Genomic DNA, 27950 nt, shown 5'->3' on the forward strand with positions numbered 1-27950 from the left:
AGTTGCACAGGTTTTCAGTGGTATGCCCTAAGGCTATTTCTCCCACATGTCCCGCTGTTTTGTGAAACATTAGTAGGTGTTTTCAGATGTTATAGAAAAACCCAGTACTTGACCTCAGGCCCTTGAAGGATCTTAGGAAATGTGAGGGACCACAGATCAGTCTGGAGAAGAGATGGCACGCAAAACTGTGAAATGGGATAAGCAGAGCCGTGCAAGGACGTTACGGAGCACTCAGCCCAGACTCGGGGACGCAATAAAAGGACAGGGAGATTTTCCTGAAGGTGGAAGACCGGGTAAGCAAGAAGGCAGAAGGAAGGAAAAGTATTCAAAACATGTGGAAAAGACGAGGAGACAAGAGGCCATGCGTCTGCCCCCGGTAAGGCCCTACAAATAATAGCGCAGAGCTGAAGCGCAGGAATACAAACAGTGCTTGGTGAGGCAAGAACGACTAAGAGACATGAAAAAGGAAGCTTGCAGGCCACACACACACACACACACACACACACACACACACACACACACACACAGCGCTTGGACTTCCTCCCGCAGACAATGGAGCCAGCAAAGGCTTTTGAGATGAGAGACATATTGTGTGACTAATTTTAAAACAAGATGTAAAGGAAAAACCAAAACTGTAAAAGAAAGAGAACATAATTACAATTCGTTGTTTGGTCTGGGGAAGATGATGTTTATACAGTCAGAATAGCGAAAACACAGTGGCTGATTTAATGTGAGTGGTCGCTGGGGCGCCTGGGTGGCTCAGTCCGTTAAGCATCCGACTTCAGCTCAGGTCATGATCTCACGGTTCCTGAGTTCAAGCCCCACGTCGGGCTCTGTGCTGGCAGCTCGGAGCCTGGAGCCTGCCTCGGATTCTGTGTCTCCCCCTCTGCCCCTCTCCTGCTCACTCCCTCTCTCTCAAAAATGAATAAAAACATTAAAAAAAAAATTAATGCGAATAGTCATTTAAGCACACTAGGAAGGATGAGAGGGAAGAGGTGAAGAGATAAAGAGGGATATGGGAGCTAACACCTCATCTGTGATTCCGGAAGCTAAACGCTGTCTAAATATTTAAGAAGAAGAGCAAAAGAATGATCTTAGTTAGCAATGCGGAGGTAACTTCCTTACCATGAAAGAGCTGAACACATTAAGTTCCCTGTGGAGTGTGAGTCTCCAGGTAGAAACGAGTGAAGCCATGAACTGCCAGGCTTTGTCTTCAAGGGATCACTTGACTTTCTAAATTGTGCACATGCATTATTTGAACAAAACTGACAAGTAAAGCTGAATATAAAGAGTGTGTGTGTGTGTGTGTGTGTATTAGACCAGATGAATCTAAAGACACATAGAAAATAATTTCTGAAGGAATAAAAATACACTTAATAAAATAGTTTATGGTAGAAAAATCAAAGAACAAAAAAGAGATTATTAACAATTTATACCACAGAGCTTCAAAGGTAAGTCATTTTATCACACAGTTCCTAAAAGTGGGTGGAAAATGATTATAAATTAAGTCACATTTCCATAATGTTGACAGATTCAATTATAAAAATATGTGCATTTGCATAAAATTTGAAAACCAAGTAAAATAAAAATGATTCATAACCCTAATATTTAAAGAGCCACTGTTAATATTCACTTTCTAAGCACATATATGCTTTCTTATTAACAAAATTAGTAATATTATTATTTCAAACGTTTGCCAAATAGGTCTTAAGCATTTTCACGTCATCAAAAATTCTTCCAAAATCCAGGTGTGCAATCCCACCGCATGGAGGCACCAAAATATAATCAGTCCCCTCCCTGACTGCTGGGCAGTGAATTTGGGATTACATTTACTGTGTATGTGAAGAGTTAGTAAGTTAAAATCCGTAATGAATATTGTGATAATTCAATAATAATTCCCTAACTTGAAATACACTTCATTTTTTATGAGTAAAGCAAACACTATTAAAAAACCATCGCAGCATTAAGTCACAGAAGTGTTTGTCGTTTGTTAATTCTGAGATAATTCCACCTCAATCATGGAAAAGTGCCAAATGCAAGCCAAGAGACTGAGGTCTAGCCTTGGTCCCACTGATAAACTTTGCTGTATGGCTCTGGGCAGCTCTCCAAGACATCATTTCCTCACCTGTGAAATGAAGAGGCTAAATTCTAGGATTCCTAAGGTTCCCCAGAGCTCTAATTTCCCTGCCATTTTGGCATCAAACCCTCATCAAACAGCTGAGTTCTAGTTGTGCAGGAATGTCTGTCCATGCCTGGGCACCTCTGTGACTTTGATCACATTTTTGTGGTGCCCCACTCCTGCCATTCTCTCCAAACATGGAAAAGAAAGAAATGGGAATGTTCAAGTCCTGCATTAAACAATAAAAGCAAACTAAGGAATCGAAGAAAAAGAAAAGGCCAAGGCAGAATAGAGAAATGCCAGAAAAGACGACTGGACAGCTTATGCAGTTAGATCTTTTGAAAACGAAGTCATCATATCAACTCACGGAACACAATTTCGCTCCTTGGCACTTTCTTTCTAGTATGCGTGCTGGGGCTCGGGGGAACACAACAGGGTGCGTACATTCACACGAGCTCACCTGAGATGATTTGTAAGGTGTTCCCAAAAGTTGCTTGCCAGTCTTTCAAAATAAGGGGTGTGGTTTCAAGGTATTTGGTTTAGGGGAAGATCTACAGAAGGCCCAGTTCAATATTACGGTGTCTTTCAGGCTCCTTAGGGATGTTTTACGGAAGGTTAAAAACAAGTCAAAGGAGGCGGGCGGCAAACAGATGGCGGACAGATGTCGCAGCGCTGGGGAACAGTGAACGCTGACTCACGCTCTTTCCCTCCTAGCGACCAGGGGCAGGCAGCCAGGTGCTGCTCGCTGCTCCGTTCTCTGCAAAGGTGAGGACAGGGCTCACCCGCTTTGGGGGAAAGAAGATTAGTCATCCAAAGGACAACACGCTATTTGAGGGCATGAGCAGAGGGTCGTTCTTCCTCACGCCTCAAAGATCAGAGGAGCCACGCACGAAGCCTGTTTTGAGTGTGCAAAGACACGGGGGGGTTTCTCAGTGATGGCAAACAGATCTGATGAGATATAAATACAGAACAACAAAAGAAAGAAAAGGGAAGGACAGACTAATGAAGGGGTTCAGAACAAGTCTCCCTGAGATGTACCACTTTGGCATGTGGACCATTTTGAGCTGAAGGCAATCAAGACCCAGCAGCCTAAAGCAAAACTGTTACCTCTCTTTAAACTACCTAAAGGAGTTTAGCTAAGGAGGTGGGCCCAGAAAGAAAGCTATTACCAAGGCCATTTTTTTTTTCTTGACCCATCTGCAGAGTAGGACGAATATCTGCTCTTACCATCCCGTGAACCTCCCTATGACCTCCCAGACCCCTATCCCACTTCGTAGCTCTCGATGGATAGATGGCATGTAAACCTCAACTGCCCAGCTTCTCCTTGGGTCTGTCTTTGTGGGGCTCCCATACAATTCAAATTTTCTCCCATCCATCTGTCTTATATTAATTTGATTATCAGAGAAGCCAAAGAACCTAGAAGAACAGAAGGAAAATATTTTCCTCCAACATTAAAGATTCACTACTCATGCGCCCAAAGCTACCAGGAGAACATCTAGGTAAGTCTATATCCAATGATAAATACACACCTTAATTTTTTTTTATTAGTGATAATATACACAAGCAATTTCCTATGTCTCTATTACATACAGGCTCTGGGCTCTATTTCTTCACCAAAACTCTATGAGGAAGTGCTAACTTCATTTTATAATGAGGAGACCAAAGCTCAGAGCTTATGAATAGCTGAGCCACAACTCAAATCCAGTTTGGCAAGCCATAAAACCCTTCTGAAACAGAACAATTTGCAAAGAGGCTCCTTGGCTCATAATTCAAAAGTAAACTTTTCATCCCCTTAGCTAAGAAGATTCAGATCTCCCTCCCTCTCTCCAATTTCCTTTTTCCTCCCCTCTAGTACTCTGGGTTCCAAAAGAAGAATGGGATAGTGGAAATAAAGCATCTGATGTCATGTACTGACTATGCAGCCTCAGGCAAAAGTCTAACCTGTGATCTTCAGTTGCCCTTGTCTATGAAATGGGGAAAATATTAACTGCATCATAAATTTGTAAAGAGTGCACTGTGCATAAGACTTCTAACGTACACATGTCCAATAAATAATTCACTTTCTTTCACATCTAGGACAAAAAAGACACATTCAAAACGTTCATTTTTAAACACAAAGGACCGAAAAGGGGAAACAAAAAAGTAAGTGTCAGTTTTGAAATCTAGTGACGTTATCACTTAGTGACCTCCTGAAGACAGAAGTACAGGGTGAAAATGTAAATCCTAAAGAAAAGCCAAGTTACAGTGTATACAGAAGGGAAAGGAATAATACAGCCCTTCGCATGTAAACTGATTGAGAGGGGTTAATGTAAAAACCAAAAAACCAAAACCACAAACAAACACAAACCGATGCAGTGACTTCTGTCATGCTCTGGGCCATAAACTAGGCCACGAGGCCCACATCAGGACCAGCTGCCCTCTGTGCTCACTTACGCGGGCTCAGGAAGCAGGCAGGTACCGAGACTCTCTTTGGTAACTTACTAGCTAACTTCCACCTGTGCTAATTTTCTCTAATGGAGCATTTGTTCCATAAATCAGCAAAAAGTAGCTGTCTCGTATAGTTTTCTTTTGTTCAACACATCTTTTCTATCCAAATTGTAAACTCAATAATAAAGATCAAATAAAACGAAGATAAAATAAATATTTAAAATATTCATCACAGTTGTAAAGGTGTTAGCAAGCATTTAATAAATAACAAACATAATACACTGTAAGAGCAACTTCGAGCTTTTTACTTCAGGAAATACTTTCAAATTTGAACATACCTAACAACTACCAACAAAGTGAAGCTGTATTTTTCCTTTAAATTCTCTTGAACTCTGGAATCTTCATCTGATCAGACGGCTGATAAGCCACTCTCTCAAGATAATTCAAGATTGTCGTCTCCTCCCCAACCCTTCAATTCACTACTACACATAGTCTCAAGTAACAAAATAAAGTTCTGTTTAGAAGCAACCAGGTTCTATATTTTGATATTTATCAAGTTGCAAGGTGCCTATATTCACAGACGTAGACTTTTCAGTTATATTCTCAATTCTATTCCAGTCTTGCTTCCTATGCCTTTTTCTTCCCTCTACCTCCCCCCTCATTCTTTTAACTTTCCTATTCTCCTTTGCTGGGGGCAGTGAAGACCAGCGCAAACTCAAACAAGACTGGAAAAAACAGTAGGAGGCGGCTTTACGTGAGTTCAAGGTATGGGATATAAGGTGAGAGAGGAATATAAAACATCTGCAAAGGACAAGACGAGACAACTCAAGCTGAAATCTTATCATTTTGAAAATTACAGGATTTCATGTGCCTCCAAAGTCTCCTCCACTCCTTCTACTCTAAGATCTGAATATTTGACCTCTTAAAACCTCTATGAGTACACCATTAGACATGTGTATCCCTAAACACCACACAAGTATACTCCAAATGCCCTCGATATGCAGTCCCACGTATCTCTGAACTACCAAAATCCTCAGAGAATTACTGCCTCAAAGTTTAGGATTACTGCTTAACATCTTCAATTTTTCAAGAAACATTAAGTATTGTACTAACCAACCCTAATACTTAAAAAAAAGAATTCCTTACAGAAGCTACGGCCCAGAAAAACTTTTTAAACAGAAGAGTTATTTACCTCCTGTAGCTCAGGGAAAGTCTGAAGCAGAATACTGAACCGACACTGGGCTTTCTGGTCTGCTGAACGATGCTCTTAGGACGTCATGAGATCAATAGGGAAGCAGGAGAGAAAAGCACATACATTGTCAGCTCCTCTCCGGTCAGTCTTTTAAAGTTGGGCTTCTTTTATTTGAAACATTTTGAGTTCACAAAGAACAATATTCAAATAAAAATAAAAGAATATCCCCAAAGCAAAATTCCACAATTTGGGAGTTCAGATGACCGGCATCTGTTCCCATCACAAACCAAAACATGAACTCACACCAGAGATATTCTTCCTGCATATCATACTGTGGAATGCAAAGACTGGCCTTGTCACACCATACAATTTTGAGCAAATTGTTATCTTTCCTGGCTTTAGTTTTTTCACCTGGAAGATACTGCTACTAAATCAAATTTTCTCGATGGCACCTGTAACAACTCTAAAACTGTCTAAGCATATTTGCTACACAAAAATAAAAAATGTAAACAGGTTACCTATAAAGTTTTTTGGCCTTATAAAATGGTATCTTTCCAGAGTCCACCATGACCATTTTATCTATGGACAGGCAGTGAAAGCTACATAGAACAAAATACCTCGTTATACAACATTTTAATTTGCAGCGCTTCTATACCAACTCATACAATTTCATTACTCCAGGATATTTACACAGGACAGGTAGTATTACCTGCACTACCCAGGTGAAGAAAACCGATTGAGAACAATTTGTTCTAGATTTTCCATATAAGACATATTTCAGTCTTATTCATAGATCTAATGTCATGCATTACCGCTAATATTCACATTATCAGAAATAAAACAGCAAATGTATGTCTGAGACCCTTTGACAAATACACACACACACACACACACCACATTTGATACTATACCTTCACTTCATTTATTGGGACAAATAACTCTATCCCTGTTTTTACTCATGACCCAGAGAAAGTTAAGGAAGTTCTCAAACTGTAATCGTAAGATCATCACCACAATGCTACAAGCTCTAAAGGAAGTGGTCACCTTAAATGATTAATCTTGTACCAACAGAACTCATTTGGAGAAAACTGTCCAAACCGAACCACCAAAACGCTTGTGAAAGCTTATTAATCTATAGCTCAGTACCTCCCGCCAGGCTTCACTTAAACAACTTCTTCACCACTGGTCCAGCAAGTTGAGCAGGACACAGGCACACTGAGGACAGAAAGTCAAAGAATGGCTTCAGTTCAGTAGACAATCTCTTTTCATGGAAATTAGTCTCTTAAATGGTTAGTGTATTTTCATTAAAAAAAATGTTTAAAAATTACTTTCAATTTGGCCACAATAAACTGACACAACTGAAAGCTTTTAACAATGTAAGGAATTATTTCATACTAATTAGATTGGGCTTCGAACTGTAAACAGCAAACTGCGTACTCGTAACTGAGAATGTTTATTAATAGTACACTTTAAAATACTAAATGCTCTCGCTCTCCATAAAAAATTACTCAAACCTACTAGTACTGCCTTCCATTTCGATATTCTAAGTTTTGCAACAAAAGACTTCCATTTGGTGATTTCCTCATTCAATTAACAAAACTGGGCGCCTACTTACGCCTCAGGAACTATGGCTGTTATGCAGGACTAAGAGACCAAACTCCAGAAGCTAAAGTCAAATTAGACAGCTTTCTTATAAGGTAAGAGTTACAGAAAGCTCGCTTCATTTCATGGATCAAGAACTGAGCCCCAGCAGCTGCCTTGTCCAAGATCACACAAGTCATTGGGGCACCTGGGTGGCTCAGCGGGTTAAGCATCCTACTTCGGCTCAGGTCATGATCTCCCGGTTCGTGAGTTCCAGCCCCACGTCGGGCTCTGTGCTGGCAGCTCAGAGCCTGGAGCCTGCTTCGGATTCTGTGTCTCCCTCTCTCTCTGCCCCTCTCCCACTCATGTTCTGTCTCTCTCTCTCACAAACAAACATTAGAAAAAAATTGTTTTAACTTAGAAAAAAAAATCACACAAGTCAGAAACCCAAGTTTTTGCAAGTCATTATATACTAATCTTAGATAAGAGAAAATCTATTCAAACATTAGTATAAAGCCAAAAAGCCCGAATTTACTCCTTTGTTTAGATTTTTTTTTTTTTTTAAGTTTATTTATTTTGATGGGGAGGGCCACCAGAGAGAGAATTCCTAGCAGGCTCTGCACTGTCAGGGCTTGAACTCATGAATGGTGAGATCATGACCTGAGCCGAAATCAGCAGTCAGATGCTTAACCGACAGATCCACCTAGGCATGCCAAGATTTCTTAAAATTAAGTGAGAATGCTTCTTTTTTAAAAATTCAGAAAATTTCCTTAAGTTCAGTACTTAATTACTGATAGCAGGCAATATTACTGAAACCTGACTTTATGACAATTTGTTGGAGATTGTAAGGAAAAAAAAACGCCCGAAATGAAACTACTACAGAAAACAACGTATTAAGTATATCTAGACTGAATCCACACGGGTTATAGTGGTGAGTTAGAACATTAACGCAATGTAAAATTTTGGTCTGAATTCAACAGGATTTATATCAATAGAAATGTAACAATTTTACTCATTTGCTACCCTTAAAAAGATTATTTGTAGAATGAATATTAATATATCAAATTATAATAATTTCATATCAAGTCATAGCTTCATTACAAGTGATATTCTAACAGAATGTGCTGTTGTCAACATAAATAAAAATTATACTTAAAGATCATATAACACAGTGTAGGTTCTAGACTGGAACCCTAATTCTATAACTTCTAGCTATGTGATCTCAGGAACATCATTCACCTCTCAAGGCCTTAGCTGCTACATGATAAAAACAATATTGGTAACAATAATTACCTCACAGGATTAGCATGAGAAGTATCTGAGATAATGTACGTAAACTGCCTACAACAGTCCCTGTCACATAGCAAGTACTCAATCCGATACTGGTTTCTATTAACACAGGCTTACTTCATCCCCTCACAAAAGACCATGGTCCCATTTCAAGAAACATTTATCAAATGCATAAAAATCTATATATAATATCTATAAAATACTTTGGATTTTAGGTGTCAATTTTCACCAAGATCTCAATAGCTGGACGATGTTTCTGAGGGAAACCAAAGCATGGAATGACTGGAGAAAGACACTGCGAATATACCTTGCGATGCTGGACAGAACTGAAGGAATCATCAGTATGAGCTCGTTAACTTGACTTGGACAACTATACACACACACGTATAAAACAGAAAGCTACAGAAAACACACATACATACTTTCCCTTTGTTTATGAATGCCTAAAAGATAAACAGTGATTCAAAATAAACCCAAACTCTGGTTGCAAAAGGTGGAGGAAAACATGTTTTGCATTTTTCTCTACTACATCTTCCCATCTATTAACAGCAATCTCCCATTCCCCCACTCCCACCGGAAGACACTCGAGTGTCCACTCTTCCATCGGTAGCAGGAGCCCTGGAATCTCTGCTGCGGTCTCCGCGCTCCGGCTCTCACAAGTAACTGAGCGTCTTCAACAACTACTCGAGCCCAAAGTTCAACTCCAAGGACCTACTCCCGCCCGCTATCCAACCCCCGGATCCTTATTTTATTCTACACCCACATCTGACATCTAGTTTGCCCATTCTTTTCCTACCACCACACTCATTGTCACTAGTGCTACAGCAAAGATCATCCATCAAAGACCTGAGGGCCTCAGTAAATACCTGAGGACCTGCAGGCCTTAGTTTCTGTTAACAACTACTGAACTCTGTGCCCGTAAGAGCAAAAGCAGCCACAAACGACACATAAATCAAAGTATAGCTGTGTTCCGAGTTTTTTTATTTATGAACACTGCAACTTAAATTATAACACATATTTACAGATACATTTATACATCATTTATATAATTCTCATTTAGTCTTAAATTTTTTTTCCAACTTTTTAAAATGTGAACACCATTCTTAGTTTGCAGGCTATTCACAAACAGGCAGTGGGCCAGGTTTGGGCCATACACCATAATCTGCTGACACCTATCAATATCACTTTCTTCCCAAACCAAACATGTCCGATAAACATGGCTTCGCTCCATTACTTTCCATTATTTCAACCCCTCGTTCTAACTTTCTGCCTCACTCCTCTTGTAAACGCCTGACTTTGCATCAATCCAGTATCTCTCTTCTGTGTAGTGTTCTATACTGTGGAGTGTTACAGAAGAAAAAAAAATCCACCACTTGGATCGGTACCACTAAAGATTTCTGTTCTTCAATCTCAACTGGATTTTCAATAGCACCTAGCAATACCTCTGGTCTTCAGTCGCTCCCATCCTCCACAGCAAACTCACTACCACTGCCACCGTCCCCTCAAGATGAATCTCCCTAACAAAGGTGATACTTGTCTGTCTTCCACAAACAAGGTCATGAGACAAAAGCCTCAACTTTCCCAGACTGTCACCTGAACCCCATACCACCGGACAAAGTATTATTACAAATATACCTGTATCTGTACACACCTCCACAAGCAGAGTATTCGACCTTTGTTCTGAAATTCCATAGGCCTGATTTTGTCCATTATTAGAATTTAAGTACCTTACTAAATAAGTACTACATTTATTAGATGCCTAGCACTCAACCAAGTGCTTTACAATGATCTCTCAATCTAGGAGGAACCCCTCCTCCTAGAAATCTCCTCTAAGCCCACCTCCAGAACACTCAGGGGCCTATCAGCTAAGGCTACCATAACAAAATACCACAGGCTGGTATTAAACAACACAAATTATCTTACAGTTCTATAAGCTAGAAATCCAAGATCAGGGTGTCAGCATGGTCAGCTTCTGGTGAGAACTCTCTTACATGGCCTTTCCCTGCTGTGTGGTCAGAGAACCAACACTGACATCTCCTCTTATAAAGACGCTATTCCTACAGGATCAGAGCCTGACCCTTTTGTACTCACCTTAATTACTTCCTCAGAGGCCTCATTTCCAAATACACCTACACTCGGGGTTAGGGCTTCGACATTAAAATTTTTCAGGGACACAAACACTGGGGCCACAACAGTGCATTTCTTCAGTGCTCTCAAACACCCGTGACTATACCTGAAACACTGCTCCACAAAGTTATTTCATTTCTCACCCACTTGACTGTAGGACTGTTTTTCTTCAAGAGAAAGCTCCACATGCTACTCACCAATTCCTATCACTTACCAGAGAGGCTATCGTGGAAGCAAACAGTAAATGACGAAAGAGACTAAATGAACGAATAAAATAACTTCGGCATGATATTCATTTAATGAAAATGGAAGGGTGAGACCAATATTTGAGTTACACAGACCTCTCAGGTTGTTTCTGCCTTTGAGACTGATGCACCTTATAACAAAGAAGATAATTCAAGACCACCCCCAGTGATCAATTTTGTTTAGTTTCCCAGTAAAAAGATATGGGAAGAAGAGCAGAGATATCTGAGTGCTAGACAAGTTATAGCCTCCACTGCACTATTACTCTGGTCTGCTTTGGGGCATACTTCATCGCAGATGAGAAAAAGCTTACAGAGCTTAAAATTTAGTTGGCGATACTACAGTTACAAAAAAAAAAAAAAAAGGCAAAATGAATGTTTCAGGAGTTCAAAACGAAAGTTAACCAGGAATGTAATAGCCAGAAACAGACAAATGTGTGCTACCAAAAATATGTAAAAAAATTATTGTAAACAGGGGCACCTGGGTGGCTCAATCAGTTAAGCAGCTGACTTCGGCTCAGGTCATGACCTTAAGATTCACGAGTTCGAGCCTGGCATTGGGCTCAATGCTGACAGCTCAGAGCCTGGAGCCTGCTTCGGAGTCTGTGTCTCCCTCCCTCCCTCCCTCCCTCTCTCTCTCTCTCTCTCTCTCTCTCTCTTCGGAGTCTGTGTCTCCCTCCCTCTCTCTCTCTCTCTCTCTCTCTCTGCACCTTCCCCATTCACTCTCTCTCTCTCTCTCAAAAAAATAAACATTAAAAAAATGTAAAAAAAAATATTGTAAACATACAAATAATCTTCAACAATGTAATGATACTACATTAACCTGGGAGCAGAGATACCACAGTAGAGATTCCAGAGTCCTTAATAAAGGTGGAAAGAGTTGAGGACACTTTAATGCCCTCAGGATGGGAAGTGAGGAGATTACTCTCACTAGGAAAAAATAGACACAAAGAGACAAAAACACAGTGGGGGAGGGAGGAGGGCGCGGGCAGGGGACTTCAACAAATGTTCTTCCGAATTATTAATGCAATGTGACACCACAATAAATTTCATAAAAGAAGGAATACTTTAGTTTTGCAAATACTGTAAGTACAAAGAGTTACACAAAGGTTGGTAATTAAAATGTGTTCAGAAAGGCAACCTGAAAGCAACGGGGGCATGGGTACCACATTTTCTAAATCATTCACTTTTACAAGACCTTTTGGGCATCTTCCTTACAGCGAGGTACTGTGGCAGTCACAATAAAAGGAGAATAAAATGAGTCAAAAACAAACTACAGGTTTCCTGGGCTATCCCAGAGTGTCCCTGAGAAAACTTTCTCAACCCAAAGGGGCCTGACGCAAAGGTATTCTCCCCACCCCCGAAGTCTTTCCAAGGCCGCTTTGCTTTAAGAAAGACCTACATTAGTAAGGTAATGGCTCTTTTCATAAAAGTGAAAATTCTCTTCCAATTTCCTTCAGTTAGTGAAAACAGCTACTAATGCGGGTCTTTTGTAAAAGCCAAGTGGTACAATGTGGACTTTCATAAAATGGGGGATACCTATGTATTGCTGACACCTGAAATCTCATTCTAGAATTTAAAGTCTGTAATCCATGACAGCAGAGGCATAATTCATACAGTTTTCTGCGCATATAAACCCAGATAAGATACGGCACTTTGATAGCCGTGAAAAGAAAGTCAAGAAAAATAAACTGTAAAGAAGAAAACTCCTGAAAGTATCAAGTTCACCCAGTCACGCACGGGACAAAACTACTTGCTCAAGGCCACTGTGACACATTCAAGGCTCCAAGAATTCAAGGCTCCAAGTTTCTTTCCAGTACATCATACAACAAAAGCTCAAAAAGTGACGCCTTTTCTGAGATAACAAGCCTTTATCTGGTTTTAAAACAACAAAACCCCCATAGTGTTAAAGTAAGCCAGGAAAGAAGCGTAGAGTCCTTCCTTAAGGTGTAGACAGAGCTAATTTTTGAGTCAAGGTAGTAAAAAGAGAGAAGCGGTGCTCAAATATTTGGTCCGGGGACTAGGACTGCTTTTTGATATTTAAATGTGAGAGAATACAGGCAAAGGAGAAAGAGTCAAGACCAGCTGACTGGGAACAAAATATAAAAATAGGAACTGGCCTTTATGTCAAAAGGTGTCTGCCATCATTTCAGCTGGGAGAAAGGTTTAGAATGGCACAGGGAGGAAAAGCAACGGAGAGAGGTTTTTTGTTTTTTTTTTTTTAATTTTTTTTTCTTTTTTTTTTCAAAGTTTATTTATTTTTTTGGGGACAGAGAGAGGCAGAGCATGAACGGGGGAGGGGCAGAGAGAGAGGGAGCCATAGAATCGGAAACAGGCTCCAGGCTCCGAGCCATCAGCCCAGAGCCTGACGCGGGGCTCGAACTCACAGACCGCGAGATCGTGACCTGGCTGAAGTCGGACGCTTAACCGACTGCGCCACCCAGGCGCCCCCGGAGAGAGGTTTTAAGAGCAGCAGCAGTTAATTGCCCTGATTCTGCCAGAGAGAGATGAAGTACAAATCAAAAATTTTCTGGGGCGCCTGGGTGGCTCAGTCCCTTAAGTATCTGACTCTTGATCTCAGCTCAGGTCTTTTTTTTTTTTTTTTTTTTTTTTTTTAAATTTTTTTTCAACGTTTGTTTATTTTTGGGACAGAGAGAGACAGAGCATGAACGGGGGAGGGGCAGTGAGAGAGGGAGACACAGAATCAGAAACAGGCTCCAGGCTCCGAGCCATCAGCCCAGAGCCCGACGCGGGGCTCGAACTCACGGACCGCGAGATGGTGACCTGGCTGAAGTCGGACGCCCAACCGACTGCGCCACCCAGGCGCCCCTCAGCTCAGGTCTTGATCGCAGGGTTCTGAGTTCAAGCCCCACACTGGGCTCCACAGTGGACATGAAGCCTACTTAAAAAAATTAAAAAAAAAGAATATTCTACTTCCAGAGAGTAAAATCATGGTTACCAGGGGGGTAAAACTGATGGGGTTTGAGAGTACAAACATGCAACGAGCAGTTAATAAGTTACAGAGATCTAATGCCCAGCGTAATGAATACAGACAATACTGAACTGTAATTATGTCATGTGATAAATATAGCTAGAGGCAGGTTGCCTGGGTGGCTCAGTTGCTTGAGCGCCAACTTTGGATCAGGTCATGATCTGACAGCTGGTGGGTTTGAGCCCCGCGTCGGGCCCTGTGCTGACAGCTCAGAGCCTGGAGCCTGCTTCAGATCCTGTGTCTCCCTCTCTCTTTGCCCCTCCCCTGCTCATGCTCTCTCTCTCAAAAAAAAAAAAAAAAAAAAACACATTAAAAGAAAAATATTGCTACAAAGGCAACCATAAGATATGAATGTATCACAGTGACACATCACACATATTAAATTTATACAGTGCCATATGTCAAATTCATTCAATTGAAAATAGAGAAAAATTCTATTTCCTGCATCAATTCCTACTGACGGGTAATGTCTGGCCGGAGCACGAGTGGATGGTGCCGGATACTGCACGAAAAAAGGGCTTTGCTTCTAGGTCCGGTGCACTGTTCGGCAGGCTTCTGCGGTGCTTGCGGGTTAACAGCCAGTGGCTTCCCCCAGCGCCCTCCCCTGGGTGGTTGGTCGAAGACAGCCTCTGGGAAAACACCTCTCTGTGAACATCTTTCGCTGGTACCCGGAAAGCGGATTTCTATAAAATCCATTAAGGAGGCACCAGAGCAACTTCTCTGCCACCCAATGAGCCACACGCTCTCTCAACGAAGTCTGGATCTCAGCCCTGGGTGGGCCTCTTCCTTGGGTGCTTAAATATGGCCCTTAGGGGCAGAGGCGAATCCTTCTATTTCCATATTCTTTAGAGCTCTCTTTCTGCTGACCAGTCAATTCTGTTAATGTTTCTCTACACTTCTCTACATTGAACTTTCCCTGTTCGTATCACCCTGTGTGGTTTCTCCGGCCTGTTTGGACTAGACTGATACAATGCTGACAACTATGGAGACTACAGTCAGGTCAGTGAGGTGACAGAGAACAAGCAGACAGGCGATAAAATGAACTGACAATACAACAGCCTGAAACTTTGCAGCCAGACATCCACAGTCCCTTGCGTGTGACTTAAATTGCTATCTCCCACAAACATTCTTGGTTGTTTTTTTAACTCCCAACTCTCTGAGTTTTAGTTTCACGGCAAAATGTTAAACACCTGTCACCAGCTTTTCCGTGCTGCAAGAGCTGTCCCTCCTGATCCCAGAGGAACGTCAGAGAGCCAAGTGACTAAGAGCACTGAGGGCAGCTGCCAATTCCACCATCTTACACTCCTGCCCAGGAAATCCATCGTGGTCAAAATTTTAGATGGGAGGATGGCTTAGTGGCTGCATCTGGGAGTCAGCTTAAACATGAGCTCGTTAAATGCAGCACGTGACCTTTCCGGTGCCCATTTCCCCCCTATAGATTTCAATGATTATTAGCACACTTGGAAAAGGACAAAATCAACCACTGAAAAACTCATTCAATTTCACGTATGCATGTTAGGTAAGCCAAAAATAGAAACCCACAGAGAAATAAAGGAGCAGGTTAACAGCAAAGCCAAATTCTTGAAACAAACGCCAGGGATAAGCAATGGTAAAGGTTACTTCTTCTTGTAAGTGGCGTTTGAAAAGGAAAGAAAAGAACATCAAAAAATATTTCTTGGAATAAAACAGTCCCAGAGTTGGAAAACCGTAGAGGGAAAACTAAAGATATAAGCAGGCACTAAAGAATTCAACAGATTTGTTGTATCACTCATTTAGCAGAAGACGATTCTGGAAGAAATCAACAGTAAATGACACTAAATAAGCCACGCACACTGTGCTACTGTGCTAAAACGCACTGACCAGCAAAGAAGAGGTAATTGCCAGAAAGACAGCCTTACGTTTCTATAGGGCATTTGTTTTATTTTAAGGAGTGCTGGGTTGGGACGTACTTGTGTTTTCGAGGAACAAAAATACTTTCAAAAACAGTAATTGGTAAGAACCTGTCTTATCCCACTACCTTACTCTAATCTCTCCAAACATGTTTTACAGCTGGCAAGCCTAGGGTAGAAATTTGTGTATTTACAGTGAATGCGCAGGGATAGTCTTTCCTTTCTACTGAGAACAAAGCACATGTACAACTTCTTCAAGTACAAGACTCTTGCCTCCCAATTGGAAAGACTTCACATAGCAAACTGACAAGGATCCCAGACTCTCGTCTGCCAGAAAAACAATGTCATGGCTGTTGATTTTGCTTCTGCCTTTCTCCAACATAACTGCCTCAGGGATTCTAGGGCAGGTACGTATTTCTCCTTTCCGCTACCCTGCTGACTCAATCAAAATCCTCCTGGTCTTTAGCACAAATTTCACAGTGCATCTAATAAGTTTCCAGATTAATTTCACAGGGGATGGGGTTCCTGCCATCACTCCAAATTGTGTGTGAACCCAAAACCTTCTAGTCCCTCACCTCTCAAACTAACAATTTTTTCAATTACTCATACTCCTCTTTAGTGAGAATGCTACTGTCATTATCCTTATTAATGTTAGCTAGAGTACTGAAACTAACTTCCAGTTGGTCTTCATGCCTGTGGTTCTCCCAACTTCACTAGCATCCTGCACACCATTCTGACCCACTTGCCCAGTAGAGCAACTTTATCATTAAAGAAAAGCAGCAGCTCCAGAAATTCAGAGGTGCCTCCAGGAAGCTGCAAAAATGAGAGGAAATCCACTTGGCAGGGGCTCGAGGCCACCACCATTTAAACCCACTAGCACTGGGGCGCCCAGGTGGCTGAGTCAGTCAAGCATCCAACTCCTGATTTCTGCTCTGGTCATGACCTCACGGAATAGAGCCCCACGTGAAGCTCCGTGCTGGGAGTGGAGCCTGCTTAAGATTCTCTCTCCCTCTCCCTCCACCCCTCCCTGTAGCGCTCACTCCCTTCAGTGCTCTCAAAAAACGACACACAAAAGAACAAAATCCCAGTAGCACTAGTTTTATCAGTTTTATGAGGGTCATCTTCGTGTTTTCTTGGGGGAAGGGACTGCTTAGCAGTCATTTCCCTAAGACAGCAAATGCTATCTACGTACCTACCTTACTTTCCTACCATTGCCCTAACACACCACCACAGACATCAGTGACTTAAATCCACACAACTTCACTACATTACAGTTCTAGAGGTCAACAGTCTGACACTGGTCTCGCGGGGCTAAGATGATGGTGTCAGCAGGGCTGGATTCCTTCCCGGAAGCTTTAAGAGTGTTTGTTCTCTTGCATTTCGAGGGTCTAATATCCACCTAATTCTTTGGCTCAAGACCCTTTGCTGAATCTTGAAAAGCCAGCAACATCAGGTGGAGTCCTCCTCGCTCCACCTCCTCTCACTTCCCACCAGGAACCTTGTGGTTACACCAAGCCCATCAGGAAAATCCAGCGTAGTCTTCCTAACTCAAAGGTCAGGGGATTGGAAACTTTAATTTCCCTTTGCCATAGAAAGTAACGTATTCAGATTCCAGAAATTAAAACATGAACCTCTTTGGGGGGTTGGGGGGGCAGGGGAAGGACATTACTTGTCTACTACATACACTCCCCAGATTTTATTTACCCTCTATCTCCAGCAGAGTACTGCTCCAGAGAGAATCAAACAAACCCAACTTAAATGTGTAATATGTAACCCAAGTCCACTGTCACCTATCCTATTTTCCCCCCGAGATACAGGAAAGGAAATAAGAGATCGCAAGAATAATCAGTGCAAAGACACACGCTCGTATCCCCGGACAGAACTTGGAATTCATTTTCTTTTTTTTTTTAACATTTATTTTTGAGAGAGAGAGACAGAGTGCAAGCAGCGGAGGGTCGGAGGGAGACACAGAATCTGAAGCGGGCTCCAGGCTATGAGCTGTCAGCACAGAGCCTGATGTAGGGCTAGAATGCACCACGGACCGCGAGACCATGACCTGAGCCGAAGCCAGATGCTTATAACCGGCGAGCCACCCAGGCGCCCCATGGAATTCATTTTCTCTTAATGCATGGTCACAAATCCTCCAACTGAATCAACAATAACTACACCACAGACTAATTTTTAGTAAAAGAACCTCATAGAGACCCTGAAATTCAATTTGAAGTACCAACTGGAAAAACTGCAAAAAATAAAACCATCAACTGTTTGGTCTGGTTATTATTAAGCCATGTAATCATTTTTCTCTTAGAAAATCTATGCCTAATCCTAACCCTTGAACACAGCACTACAAAAAACTCGCAGTGTTTCTAATACTTACACCACTGGGAAAAAGTGTGCCTAAATATAAGCTCAAGCTTAAAAACCTCTTAGGGCACAGTGCTGCTTAATTCCTGACCTTACTTTTAGAATTATGGAGAGCTACTATGCAGATTCACTGAGCGCTTACAAAAATTCAGTTCAGCATGAGTAAGACCCTGTACAACATATACATCTTTTCTTAGCTGTTGGTACCTGCCAAGATTTGTAGCAGATTCAAAACTGTCATATTTTAACGGAGTACTGGGCGCCTGGATGGCTCAGTCAGTTAAGAGTCCAACTCTTGATTTCGGCTCAGGTCATGATCTTGCAGTTTGTGAGCCCAGGTTCAGGCTCTGTGCTGGGTGTGGGTCCTGCTTGGGATTTTGGCTCTCCCTGTGCCCCTCCCCCACTCTCTTAGGCACACGCTCTGTGTCTCAAAGTAAGTATTTTAATTTTTAATGTTTGTTTATTTTTGAGAGAGACGGAGACAGAATGCGAGTGGGTTGGGGCAGAGAGAGAGGGAGACACAGAATCTGAAGCAGGCTCCAGGGCTCCGAGCTGTCAGCACAGAGCCTGACATGGGGCTCAAACTCACGAGCTGTGAGATCATGACCTGAGCCGAAGTCGGAGGCTCAACTGACTGAGCCACCCAGGCGCCCCTCAAAGTAAGTATTTTAAAAAGAAGTTCACCAAGTTGGCGTATACTTAATTTTAAAAAACTTTGGGGGTCGCCTTGGGTGGCTCAGTTGGTTAGGTGGCCAACTCTTGATTTCAGCTCAGGTCACGATCTCACAGTTTGTGGGTTCGAGCCCCGCTTCTGGCTCTGCGCTCACTGCGCGGAGCCTGCTTCAGATCCTGGCTCCCTCTTTCTTGCCCTCTCCTGCTAGCGCTTTCTCTCTCTCTCAAAAATAAATAAACGTTAAAAATTTTTAAAAATAAAAATAAATAATTTATTTTTTTACTGTAGTATGATTCCAGATTGACCTCAAGAGGGAGCAGCATCCTTTTAAAAATAGACTGCCTGCAGGTAAATGTTTTCTGTCTCACTAAAAACAAATGGAAAGACACACTAGACAAAAAATATGGAGACACTCAGGAGCAGGACTTGATTTTAATAATGTTCTACACAACAGAGAGTAGTAATGGATATAAAAGGAAGCAGGTAGACACTGAACTTTAAAACAAACTTGGGGTGAACAGTGAGAAAAAAACACAGAATCAACATTTATGAAGGTCTGAGCTCCTGGCCTTTACCTTAACACTGTTAACCTCACCAGTGCCCATTACCCTTCCTATGGACTATGCCTCAGTTTTAAGAATCAAATGAAATAAATAATGGACATTATTTAAATTAGTAAAATGTTTTTTGTCTAACACGACTGAGAGTAACAAGATTACAGACAACTGAAAGGTACTCATTCTAAGCATTAAGAGGTACTTCAGAGTATTCCAGTATTTCAAAGATGGACTACTGAAACACAACGACACGTAAGCAGAACAAAAGCTGAGTGAGGCGCGTAGCTCTCCCATCACCAACGGAGGACCAACCTCGCGCTGCGCAGGACATGTGCACAAATCGACAAAGCGGAGGGCCTACCACAGCCTTGGTTACCCAGTGAAGAATCCAGATGGGAGAAAACTCAAAACACATCTTCCACACTTCCATCACCCAATCTATCTGCCTCATGTGGTAGCATGATTTATAAAGCTGGGCTTTTCTAGTTTGTATTCTCAGTAACACAGAAATCTCTCAGAATTAACTACAGGATATACCATCCCAGGGTGGTACACCCCTGACAATCCTTTGCTTCTTTATCTGTATTTTCTGGGTTTTCTACAGTGAATTCCTACTGCTGTTATATGGAGAAAAAAGCGAAAACAAGCCATCTTTTACTTACTATTTCTACAATGATTAGTAAAGTGCATGTTAGGTGACCAAAGAGAATCACAGATGTACAGAAATAAGTCAGTGCAAATGAACCACTGTTCTAAAAACCTAAACCATACGCAGAACCACTGTGAAAAGACCAATCTATCAAACATCTAAAACCTAAAATTTTTTAATGTCAATCAGAACACTCAAATCCCACATTTAAGACAGAATGACTGCAAAATGACAAAGAAAATACATCACTGTTCAGTAAGCCATATGGTAGTACTTTAAAAAAATAAAAGTCACAGGCTACACAACTTAAATGACCTGTCGGGGGCGCCTGGGTGGCTCAGTAGGTTGAGCATCTGACTTCAGCTCAGGTCATGATCTCAGTTGGTGAGTTCAAGCCCCACGTCGGGTCTGTGCTGACAGCTCAGAGCCTGGAGCCTGCTTCGGATACTGTGTGTGTGCATGTGTGTGTGTGTGTGTGTGTGTGCGCGCGCACGTGTGCGCCTCTCTCTCCCTGCCCCTCCTCCACTCACACTCTCTCCCCCCTTTGGAAATAAATAAACATTAAAAAAAAAAAAAACCACGACCTGTCAGGGGTAACCTGATAGAGCGGCCACAGAACCTAAGCAGTCGCTACACTTCACAGGATAGTGCTCTGTGTTTATAGCACCCTTGGTCTGAAAGAATCAAAGGGCATTCACTGTTTACCTTGTATCCCATATCACCTTATTCACTTATTTCACTCAATTGTGCCTTTTATCATTCTTACCATTTATTTGTTATTCAACAGGATTCTGACTGACATTCTTAAAATGTATGAATGTGTCCTTTCCGTTTATAAATCTGAAAGGATTCACACCACACTATTAAAAAAACCACTGCCCAAGCAACCTAAGAGGAATAGATGTGGAAGGGGGGAGGCTCACTGAAGAAGGAAATTTTCTTTTAATTTCATTCATTTTAGTAGTTCAAATCTGATCTTGGAACACGCAATAATAATACAATAAAGAAAAAACCTAACGACCACATGAAATAGACTGCATTGCAGGCCATGAGATTTCCTTCTAGATGATACACAGGGAATTTAGTTCATCACCTGAATGGCTTTCCGATCTATTTTAAGTATATTGTTAAAGGCCACAGTCCCAGAGACCAGTTTCTAGGTATCGAGGATTACTTCTCAGCACTTCCAAACACATCCGGGGCTGACCTTTGCCCAGGGCACACAACTAGTCCTGGGAACTACCCATCAGGACTGCTGTCCCTACTCTACCAATTCAACAGTCGACGATGAACTCCAGCAAGCATTTTTGCACGAACTGTCCTTTTTGCCTTCTCTCCATTCACTTAGCCGTTAATCATCCAGGGCAGAAAAGATAGCCATTTCATTCCCCACCGTGAAACATCCATTTCAGCTTTCAAGCTTTATTTTCCCCTACAGGGAAAAAGCTGCTACTTTTTCCTTCTCTTCCTTCAAATTGTTGCTTCAAGGGGTATAGCAGTAAACAACTGAAAACCATCTAAATGCTCACCAAGAGAAAATATAGTTAAATTATTACATACACAATCTGTATATGTGACTATAGAGGGCAAATACTTTGAGGCTGCAAAACATATTTTTAAAGAATGAAGCTTTTTACCTACTGATACGGAATGAGTGATAAATTCAGTGAAAAACCACGTGCAGTGTACCTCATCTTTATGTAAAGAGAAAGAGTATTTATTCACATTTACTTGCATACAAGTAAACTCTTACTTTCACATCATGCCAGAGTTGAATGGCTACGTCCCAGTGGGGAAAGCAGAAGGCTGAGGAGACATTTCCAGTTTACAAAACTTTTTGTACACTTGAAATATGAACCATGTGACTATATTACCTAATTTTAAAGTCGATGAATTATTTTTAAACTTGCTTATAACTTTTATTTCCAGAGCATTTGTGGTTGCTGTGAACACTTTAGAAAGTTGACAGCAGGCAGACTGGCAAATTGATTAGCTTGAGAATCAACCTCACTCCTTTATAATCATGCATTCAGCATCCCCAAAGAAACTCCAAATGTCTTCCCCAACACCATCACCAAGATATCCCACCTTGTTATTATTTAATGAAGCAATAATTACTTAATAAGTTACTAAACTGTAACACGATATGGGACGCAAAGACAGATACCGGAGAAATATAAAATTGTAAATTCTGCATGGTAACCATTAACCTTGATGGGTTCAAATAAGTCTGAAATTTCACGTGAACTTTTTAGGAAGCAAAGAGTTATGTGTAATTTGTGGAGGACATTTCAGCTAATCATACAGCTGGGGAGAGTCCCAATATCACCAAAAGGAAGAAAATGACACTGCAGTATAGGGAAAGTTTTATTCTGCCTTTCATATCCATATAAGCAGAGAAGAAGCTGAGGCCAAAGAATTATGAGAATATTACAGTTCACTTGAAAATCTGTCTAATAGCATAGAAAAGAATTCAAATGTCAAACCATTAATTTTAAGAACTTTTATATACAATGAACTCACATATGCATATAGAAAAACAAAACAGCATTTTTAAAAATAAACTTATCACAATTATCATAACCAATTGTCATACTCAATAAGGATTATCATAATCAAGCTGGAAACAAAGAACTGGTTTGATAGCCTATAACAAGAAAATCTGGTTTTGTTATATATATACACACAATTAAAAACTCCAGTAAACTACTGTTTGTGTCATCTAGCAACTAAAATCAAACCCTACTTAAATGCCATTAAAGGAGCAGATGACTAGTGATCATTGTCATATTCGTCCACACGTATTTCCTGAGCATCCCCTGGGAAATACAACAGAAAGACACGGTTTCTGCTTTCAGGATTTTATAATCCAGTTACAACTGTTAGACTACTCAAAGACAAATTCAGAAGAGAAAGTGATTATCAAGAGGTTAAGCAACTACAGGAGTAAGGGGAGACCTTACCACCCCGAAGACAGAAAAGAGGAAATAAGCTGTTATCTGCTAGCCTTTTTACTTGAAGGACTTCAGAAGGCAGAGATAGGAGAGGGAGAAAATTCCAAGTGGAAATGCGTGAGAAACCAAGAGAGTTTACATTCTTTCTCTTACAGAAAGAATGCAAACACAAGTTTGAATAAAACAAGAGTTAAGTTCCAAAAAGAGCACTGAGACCTGAAAGGCAAACCTAAGGAACAAGGACTTCACTCTAGAGTTGATCAGGAGCCACTCTGGGGAGGAACAGCTGGAAGACACGTTCTGGATTCAAACTCCACCTCTTCTACCAACTAGCAACCTTCCAGGCTTGCGAGGTCTAAATTTCTTCATCTGTAGAGGAGGAAAGTAGTATCTGCAACAGAAAACTACTAGGAGGACCAAATGAGAACAAAGCATTAAGGACAAAGGCTGGCATAAGAAACACTCAAGAAGTGTGTTTTGTTTTGTTTGCTTCTGTCAGGGGGGGAAAACGTGATCAGGATTGCCTTTAGGACAATTAATTTGACAGCAGTATGCACGATGAATGGCAAAACCTGAGATTAGGGACGTCTCCTATTAATGGCAGTTGAGGCAAAGGGATTAAAAGTATTCTGTTGCTGAGAAAATGGAAAAGCAGCAGGAGAACCTGATTTCTGAACCGTAACGCAAGAGAAGTACAAAGAATTTGTGTGAAAAAGAGAGAATGAAGAATCAAAGGTAACCTTTGATTTTCAGCCTACGTGACTAAGAAAGTGGTAAGACCATTAAAATACACAAGAAAATGAGGGGAAGATTCAATGTGTAAAGGACGCAGTTTAATTCTGAATCTTCTGGTTCCAGATCACAAAATGAGAGTTACTTACAGAGTTTATCAAGAACAGAAGGCAGGTCTGAAGCTTAGGAAAGAAAATGAGGCTGGCAGTGCACACTGGGACTTCAGCAGGGGAGGGAATGAACAGTGGAAACCAGGGGTGTGCGTGCAACTGGAAAAGAGAAAAGACAACTCTAAAAACGGAGCTGTGAACTCAATCTAAAGTAACACTTGCAGAGAAGTGGGATGAGAAAATGCACAAAGGCCACACGAAGGCACAAGTCTGAGATGCTGGCTTGTGCAAGTTAGAGAGAAGACAAAGCCTTGCCAGCACTGTGCGTTCCACAGCTCTTCAGATGCTCGTAGAACTGAGATTACAAACTGACTTATGATGATGTGATTATTACAGGTTCTAAGAGCCTGCAAGTGACTGAAAAGTGTTAATTATTCCAACTCAACCCCCAGCAAGACACAGCTAACACAGTATAATTAGATAATTTTCCAGTATCTCAAAGCTCAAAGAAGTGTAACTTTAAAGTCCTCATCTTCCTTGACATCCATCCACACATTTGACTCTACTGATTACCCACTATTTCAGGAAACCCCTCTCCCTCTGTCTACTTGAGACAGCCAATTCCCAGGTTTTTTCCCTTCTATTTTGGCTTCTCTTTCATCTTAACTAGTTTCTCCCCAGAAACAGAACATTGAGGGAACAACAATCCTCTATGAAATTCCACAATAGTTGGTTTAAACAGTTTTTAAAACCCAACTACATTTTAAACTCTGGATCCTACCTAACGCTTCTCTTGTTATCATTAATAGGACCTACATAGTTTCTTGATGGTGGGGGGGGGGGGGGAGGGGGTGCGGAGACACATGAATGTGTGTCTCCAAAAAAAGACATCAGGCTAAACTGCAAAATAAACTTTCTATTTCTTTCCATCAGCAATAAGATCTATTAATTTTTGAAAATACACACATGCAGCATTGTATTCCCCACCCTTCAACAGCTGAAAAGTCAATAGGTCTTAACATACTCTAAAGACATCTTTCTGGTGCTGAAATATTTTTGTATCCCACAACTGTAAAACCTACTCGCATTCAGTGTTAAGTTGTCCAAGAGATAATCAAGAGCAGATCTGCCATTTAGATATGAATCCAGTTACCATCCTTAACAATCACCAAGAAATAAAAGCTCAAATGTTTTCCCATATGTGGGTTTCTTCTCAAATACATGTTACAACTGATCGTACTTTATTAACTTCAGTTTCTGCCGTAGTTCTTTAAAATGCAACCGTGTGACATATGCGAGGAAACTAAAACACGTACTATATACCATAATATTAGGACCTACACTTTATTAAATTGTCATGATGAGCTTTTGAGAAACTACAAAATACTAAAAATGAGATCATTTTTTAGGGCCTTCTTTGTACTCTTTTTATCTTAGTTTATAATTCATAAAAAATGTTAACCTATATGAGGTTACCCAACCAAGTTTTTAAGAAGACACCTGCAATAACTACAATTTACTATGATACCCAAATTTAGCATGGCATCAGAGTGACTAAAATAACACAATCCTTCACCTTCTTAATGACACCAGCTCAAGGTGTATTTTAATAACACAGCACCAGAAACCTCATCTAAAAGGATACCAGAAGAGTTTCATAATATTTTTAGGCTATTTTTGAATGCATATGATTATACTCGTGTCTCTATTTTGTAAGGAACATCTCTAAGCACAAAGAGAGGGAAAAACTCTAAGCTCAACAATTTTGTAAGACACTGTTCGTTAATGAAAGGCAACACGGCAGAGAAGAAAACACAGGTTCTTGGCTTCATCCTGAATCTAACGCAGCCACCACCACTAAAAAGGTGATGAGATCTTGAGCAGTTAAGTTAATCTATCAGAGCCTGTTTATTAATCCTCAGACTGGAGAGAATGCCACCTATGTTGTTAGAAATAAAAAAGAAAAAGCATATTATTACCAGCAACTGTAACTAAAATGCCATAGATGTTTTGGCTCCTTTTGAGCCACAGCTCCCCCAAAACGTATACACTTGGGCCTAAGATTTCAGGACATATGCATGCTTTTAGAACCAGACTTCTTTGCGATGATCTTATTCGGTTCTATGTTTTCCCTGGAAGCCAGCAAGAGGATGAACACACAGTGCATTGTTAATAAATACACGCCAGTGATTAGATCAACACGGCCTCCAGCACTTCTGCACACAGAAATACAAAATGTGACAATTTCCCAGCTTTCTGTCTTATTTAATAGCAAACAGTGTAGTATCATCATTTCACTTACAGCTCACTCCCTAGGGTCGACTATCAAAATATTTAGTCCCTGGCTGCTGGGAGGTTTTGTTTTTTTAATCTGTTTTGAAATGCAAACTTCTAGGCCACTGGCTTTCGACCTTTTACTTTTTCTTCACATGAGCAGCTTCAAGTTTAAGGAACTGATTTTGTTCTCAACTGACCGTATGGAATTTAAATCTACCTTGAAACATGCACATACCAAAAAAACAAAAAAGAAACTACTTTAGAAACCTGCTTTATGGAGTCATCCAAGCTTCATGTAAGCTACCATAAGCTCTGTGTAAACATATTACTTAACTTGCCTAATATGTAAGTATCCCCATCTGGCCTTAGACAATCTTGAAGTTTTACCACATTTGTTTCAAAATAACAGCTTGTAACCCTTGTTCAAAGCTACTTAATAATAGTTGAAACATTACAGAAAAACTGGATACAACGTTCAGCATTAAAAAACCAACATAGCTATGTAGCTTTTACAAAGAATGAGGTATGTAATAAAATGGAGGACTAAATGTGAGTACCCTTGGCCAATAAAAAGCATATATACTATGGATGATCCCAATTTTCTTCTTAAAACATACTTACATGCATAGAAAAATCCTGAACGGCTAAACACCACACTTGTAGACTGGTTACCCTGGGTAGTAAGAGGGGAAAATGGGGGGTAGGGGTTGGGGAGCAGACGTCTTCATTGTTTAGCTGCTTTTTTTCTTAAAGAGCACGTAGTAATTTTGTTAATTAAAAAAATAACCGGGAGAAAACAGCCACTGGTAAAACTGTACTTTCTCCTCCGTACCCAAATACTTCTAATGTGTAATTTTCAAAACATAGTTATGACTTCTCAGTTAAAAAAAAAAAAAAAGACCTACAAAAATACAGTACTAGAAGTTAAAAAAAAAAATCTTGCATTTGCAAGATTACTCCCGCTGGTTCTACTCAGGGCTCCTCTCTACGTCAGTGTTCGAAACGCCCTAAAAAACGGGCACCACACTTGAACGGTAGTAAACGCTCGAACAAACAAAAAAACCCAGAAAGTAAGAAAATGTTAGCGCCTGCTCTAGCCTCGTAAATCCCTTCCCAGCCTCAACCCCCAAGGCTTCCCCGAGCCTACGTAGGCTGGATTCTCTTCCTTCCAAATCAAAACAACAACAGAAAGTCACGGGGTGAAACTGAAAAGGCCTTGAAGGGGCCCGTGGGTGTCTTGGGACCGCAGCGTCAGGGAGTCCTGGTCCCCGAGCCCGGGTCAGAGCCCAAGGACCATCCGCCCGGACCTCCCATACCCTTCGACCCCTCCAGACGCCCTCGACCGCCCTCGACTCCCGGCCCCTGCGACCCTGCCGACCCCGACCCCCAACCTCCCGGCCCCCTTCGAAACCTCCGGCCTCCCCTGACTCCCCAGCCCCCGACCTCCCCGACCCGCCGCCACACTCCAGCACGCGGGACGCGCCGACCCGCACGACCCCGAGTCCGCAGGCAGCGGCGTTACCTGCGGCGAGACGGTCCGTCCGGCCCGCCGCAGCGACGCGCAGGGTCAGGCGCTAGGACTCGGCGGGCTCCACGGCAGCCCGCAGCCCCCACCGCCTCCACGCCACCGCCGCCAACGCCGCCGCCGCTGCAGCCCGGAGGAGGGGCGGGGCCCGGACCCGCGGCTGGGGAAGCCCGACCGTCGCGGCCGCGGGAGTCGTCGGGAACCTAGGCATGCGCAGAGCAGGGGGCGCGAGAACTGCTCCAGGAGGACG

General features: G+C 41.6%; 2 protein-coding genes across 6 annotated transcripts in view; one reads left to right on the forward strand and one right to left on the reverse strand.

The window, feature by feature from the left end:
• Positions 1–27950, reverse strand: part of PCMTD1 (protein-L-isoaspartate (D-aspartate) O-methyltransferase domain containing 1) — a 67814-nt gene extending 39864 nt beyond the window's left edge. For 2 of the 5 annotated variants that reach the window (XM_047842980.1, XM_047842981.1), the window contains exon 1: positions 27698–27946. The gene's annotated coding sequence lies outside the window, so the exon portion shown is untranslated. Of the gene's footprint in view, positions 1–5738; positions 5813–6884; positions 6954–27697 lie in introns of all 5 variants that reach the window. The other 3 variants (XM_047842978.1, XM_047842979.1, XM_047842977.1) reach the window with 3 other exon arrangements.
• On the forward strand, positions 173–27907 carry LOC125156690 (proline-rich protein HaeIII subfamily 1-like). Its single transcript, XM_047842873.1, has 4 exons — positions 173–376; positions 2834–2884; positions 9159–9268; positions 27307–27907. Exons 1-4 carry the CDS (start codon positions 173–175, stop codon positions 27905–27907), a joined length of 966 nt encoding a protein of 321 aa, XP_047698829.1.

Source organism: Prionailurus viverrinus, chromosome F2, assembly GCF_022837055.1.
Source record: "Prionailurus viverrinus isolate Anna chromosome F2, UM_Priviv_1.0, whole genome shotgun sequence".
NCBI classification, from domain to species: Eukaryota; Metazoa; Chordata; class Mammalia; order Carnivora; family Felidae; genus Prionailurus; species Prionailurus viverrinus.

Bases quoted from the DNA above. Each gene is read 5' to 3' on its own strand.
- LOC125156690 (XM_047842873.1), top strand. From the start codon at position 173: ATGGCACGCAAAACTGTGAAATGGGATAAGCAGAGCCGTGCAAGGACG. The intron at 2,885-9,158 runs GTGAGGACAGGG...ATCTATTAACAG, and splicing joins CTGCTCCGTTCTCTGCAAAG to CAATCTCCCATTCCCCCACT. The intron at 9,269-27,306 runs GTAACTGAGCGT...TCAACCCCCAAG, and splicing joins CCGCGCTCCGGCTCTCACAA to GCTTCCCCGAGCCTACGTAG.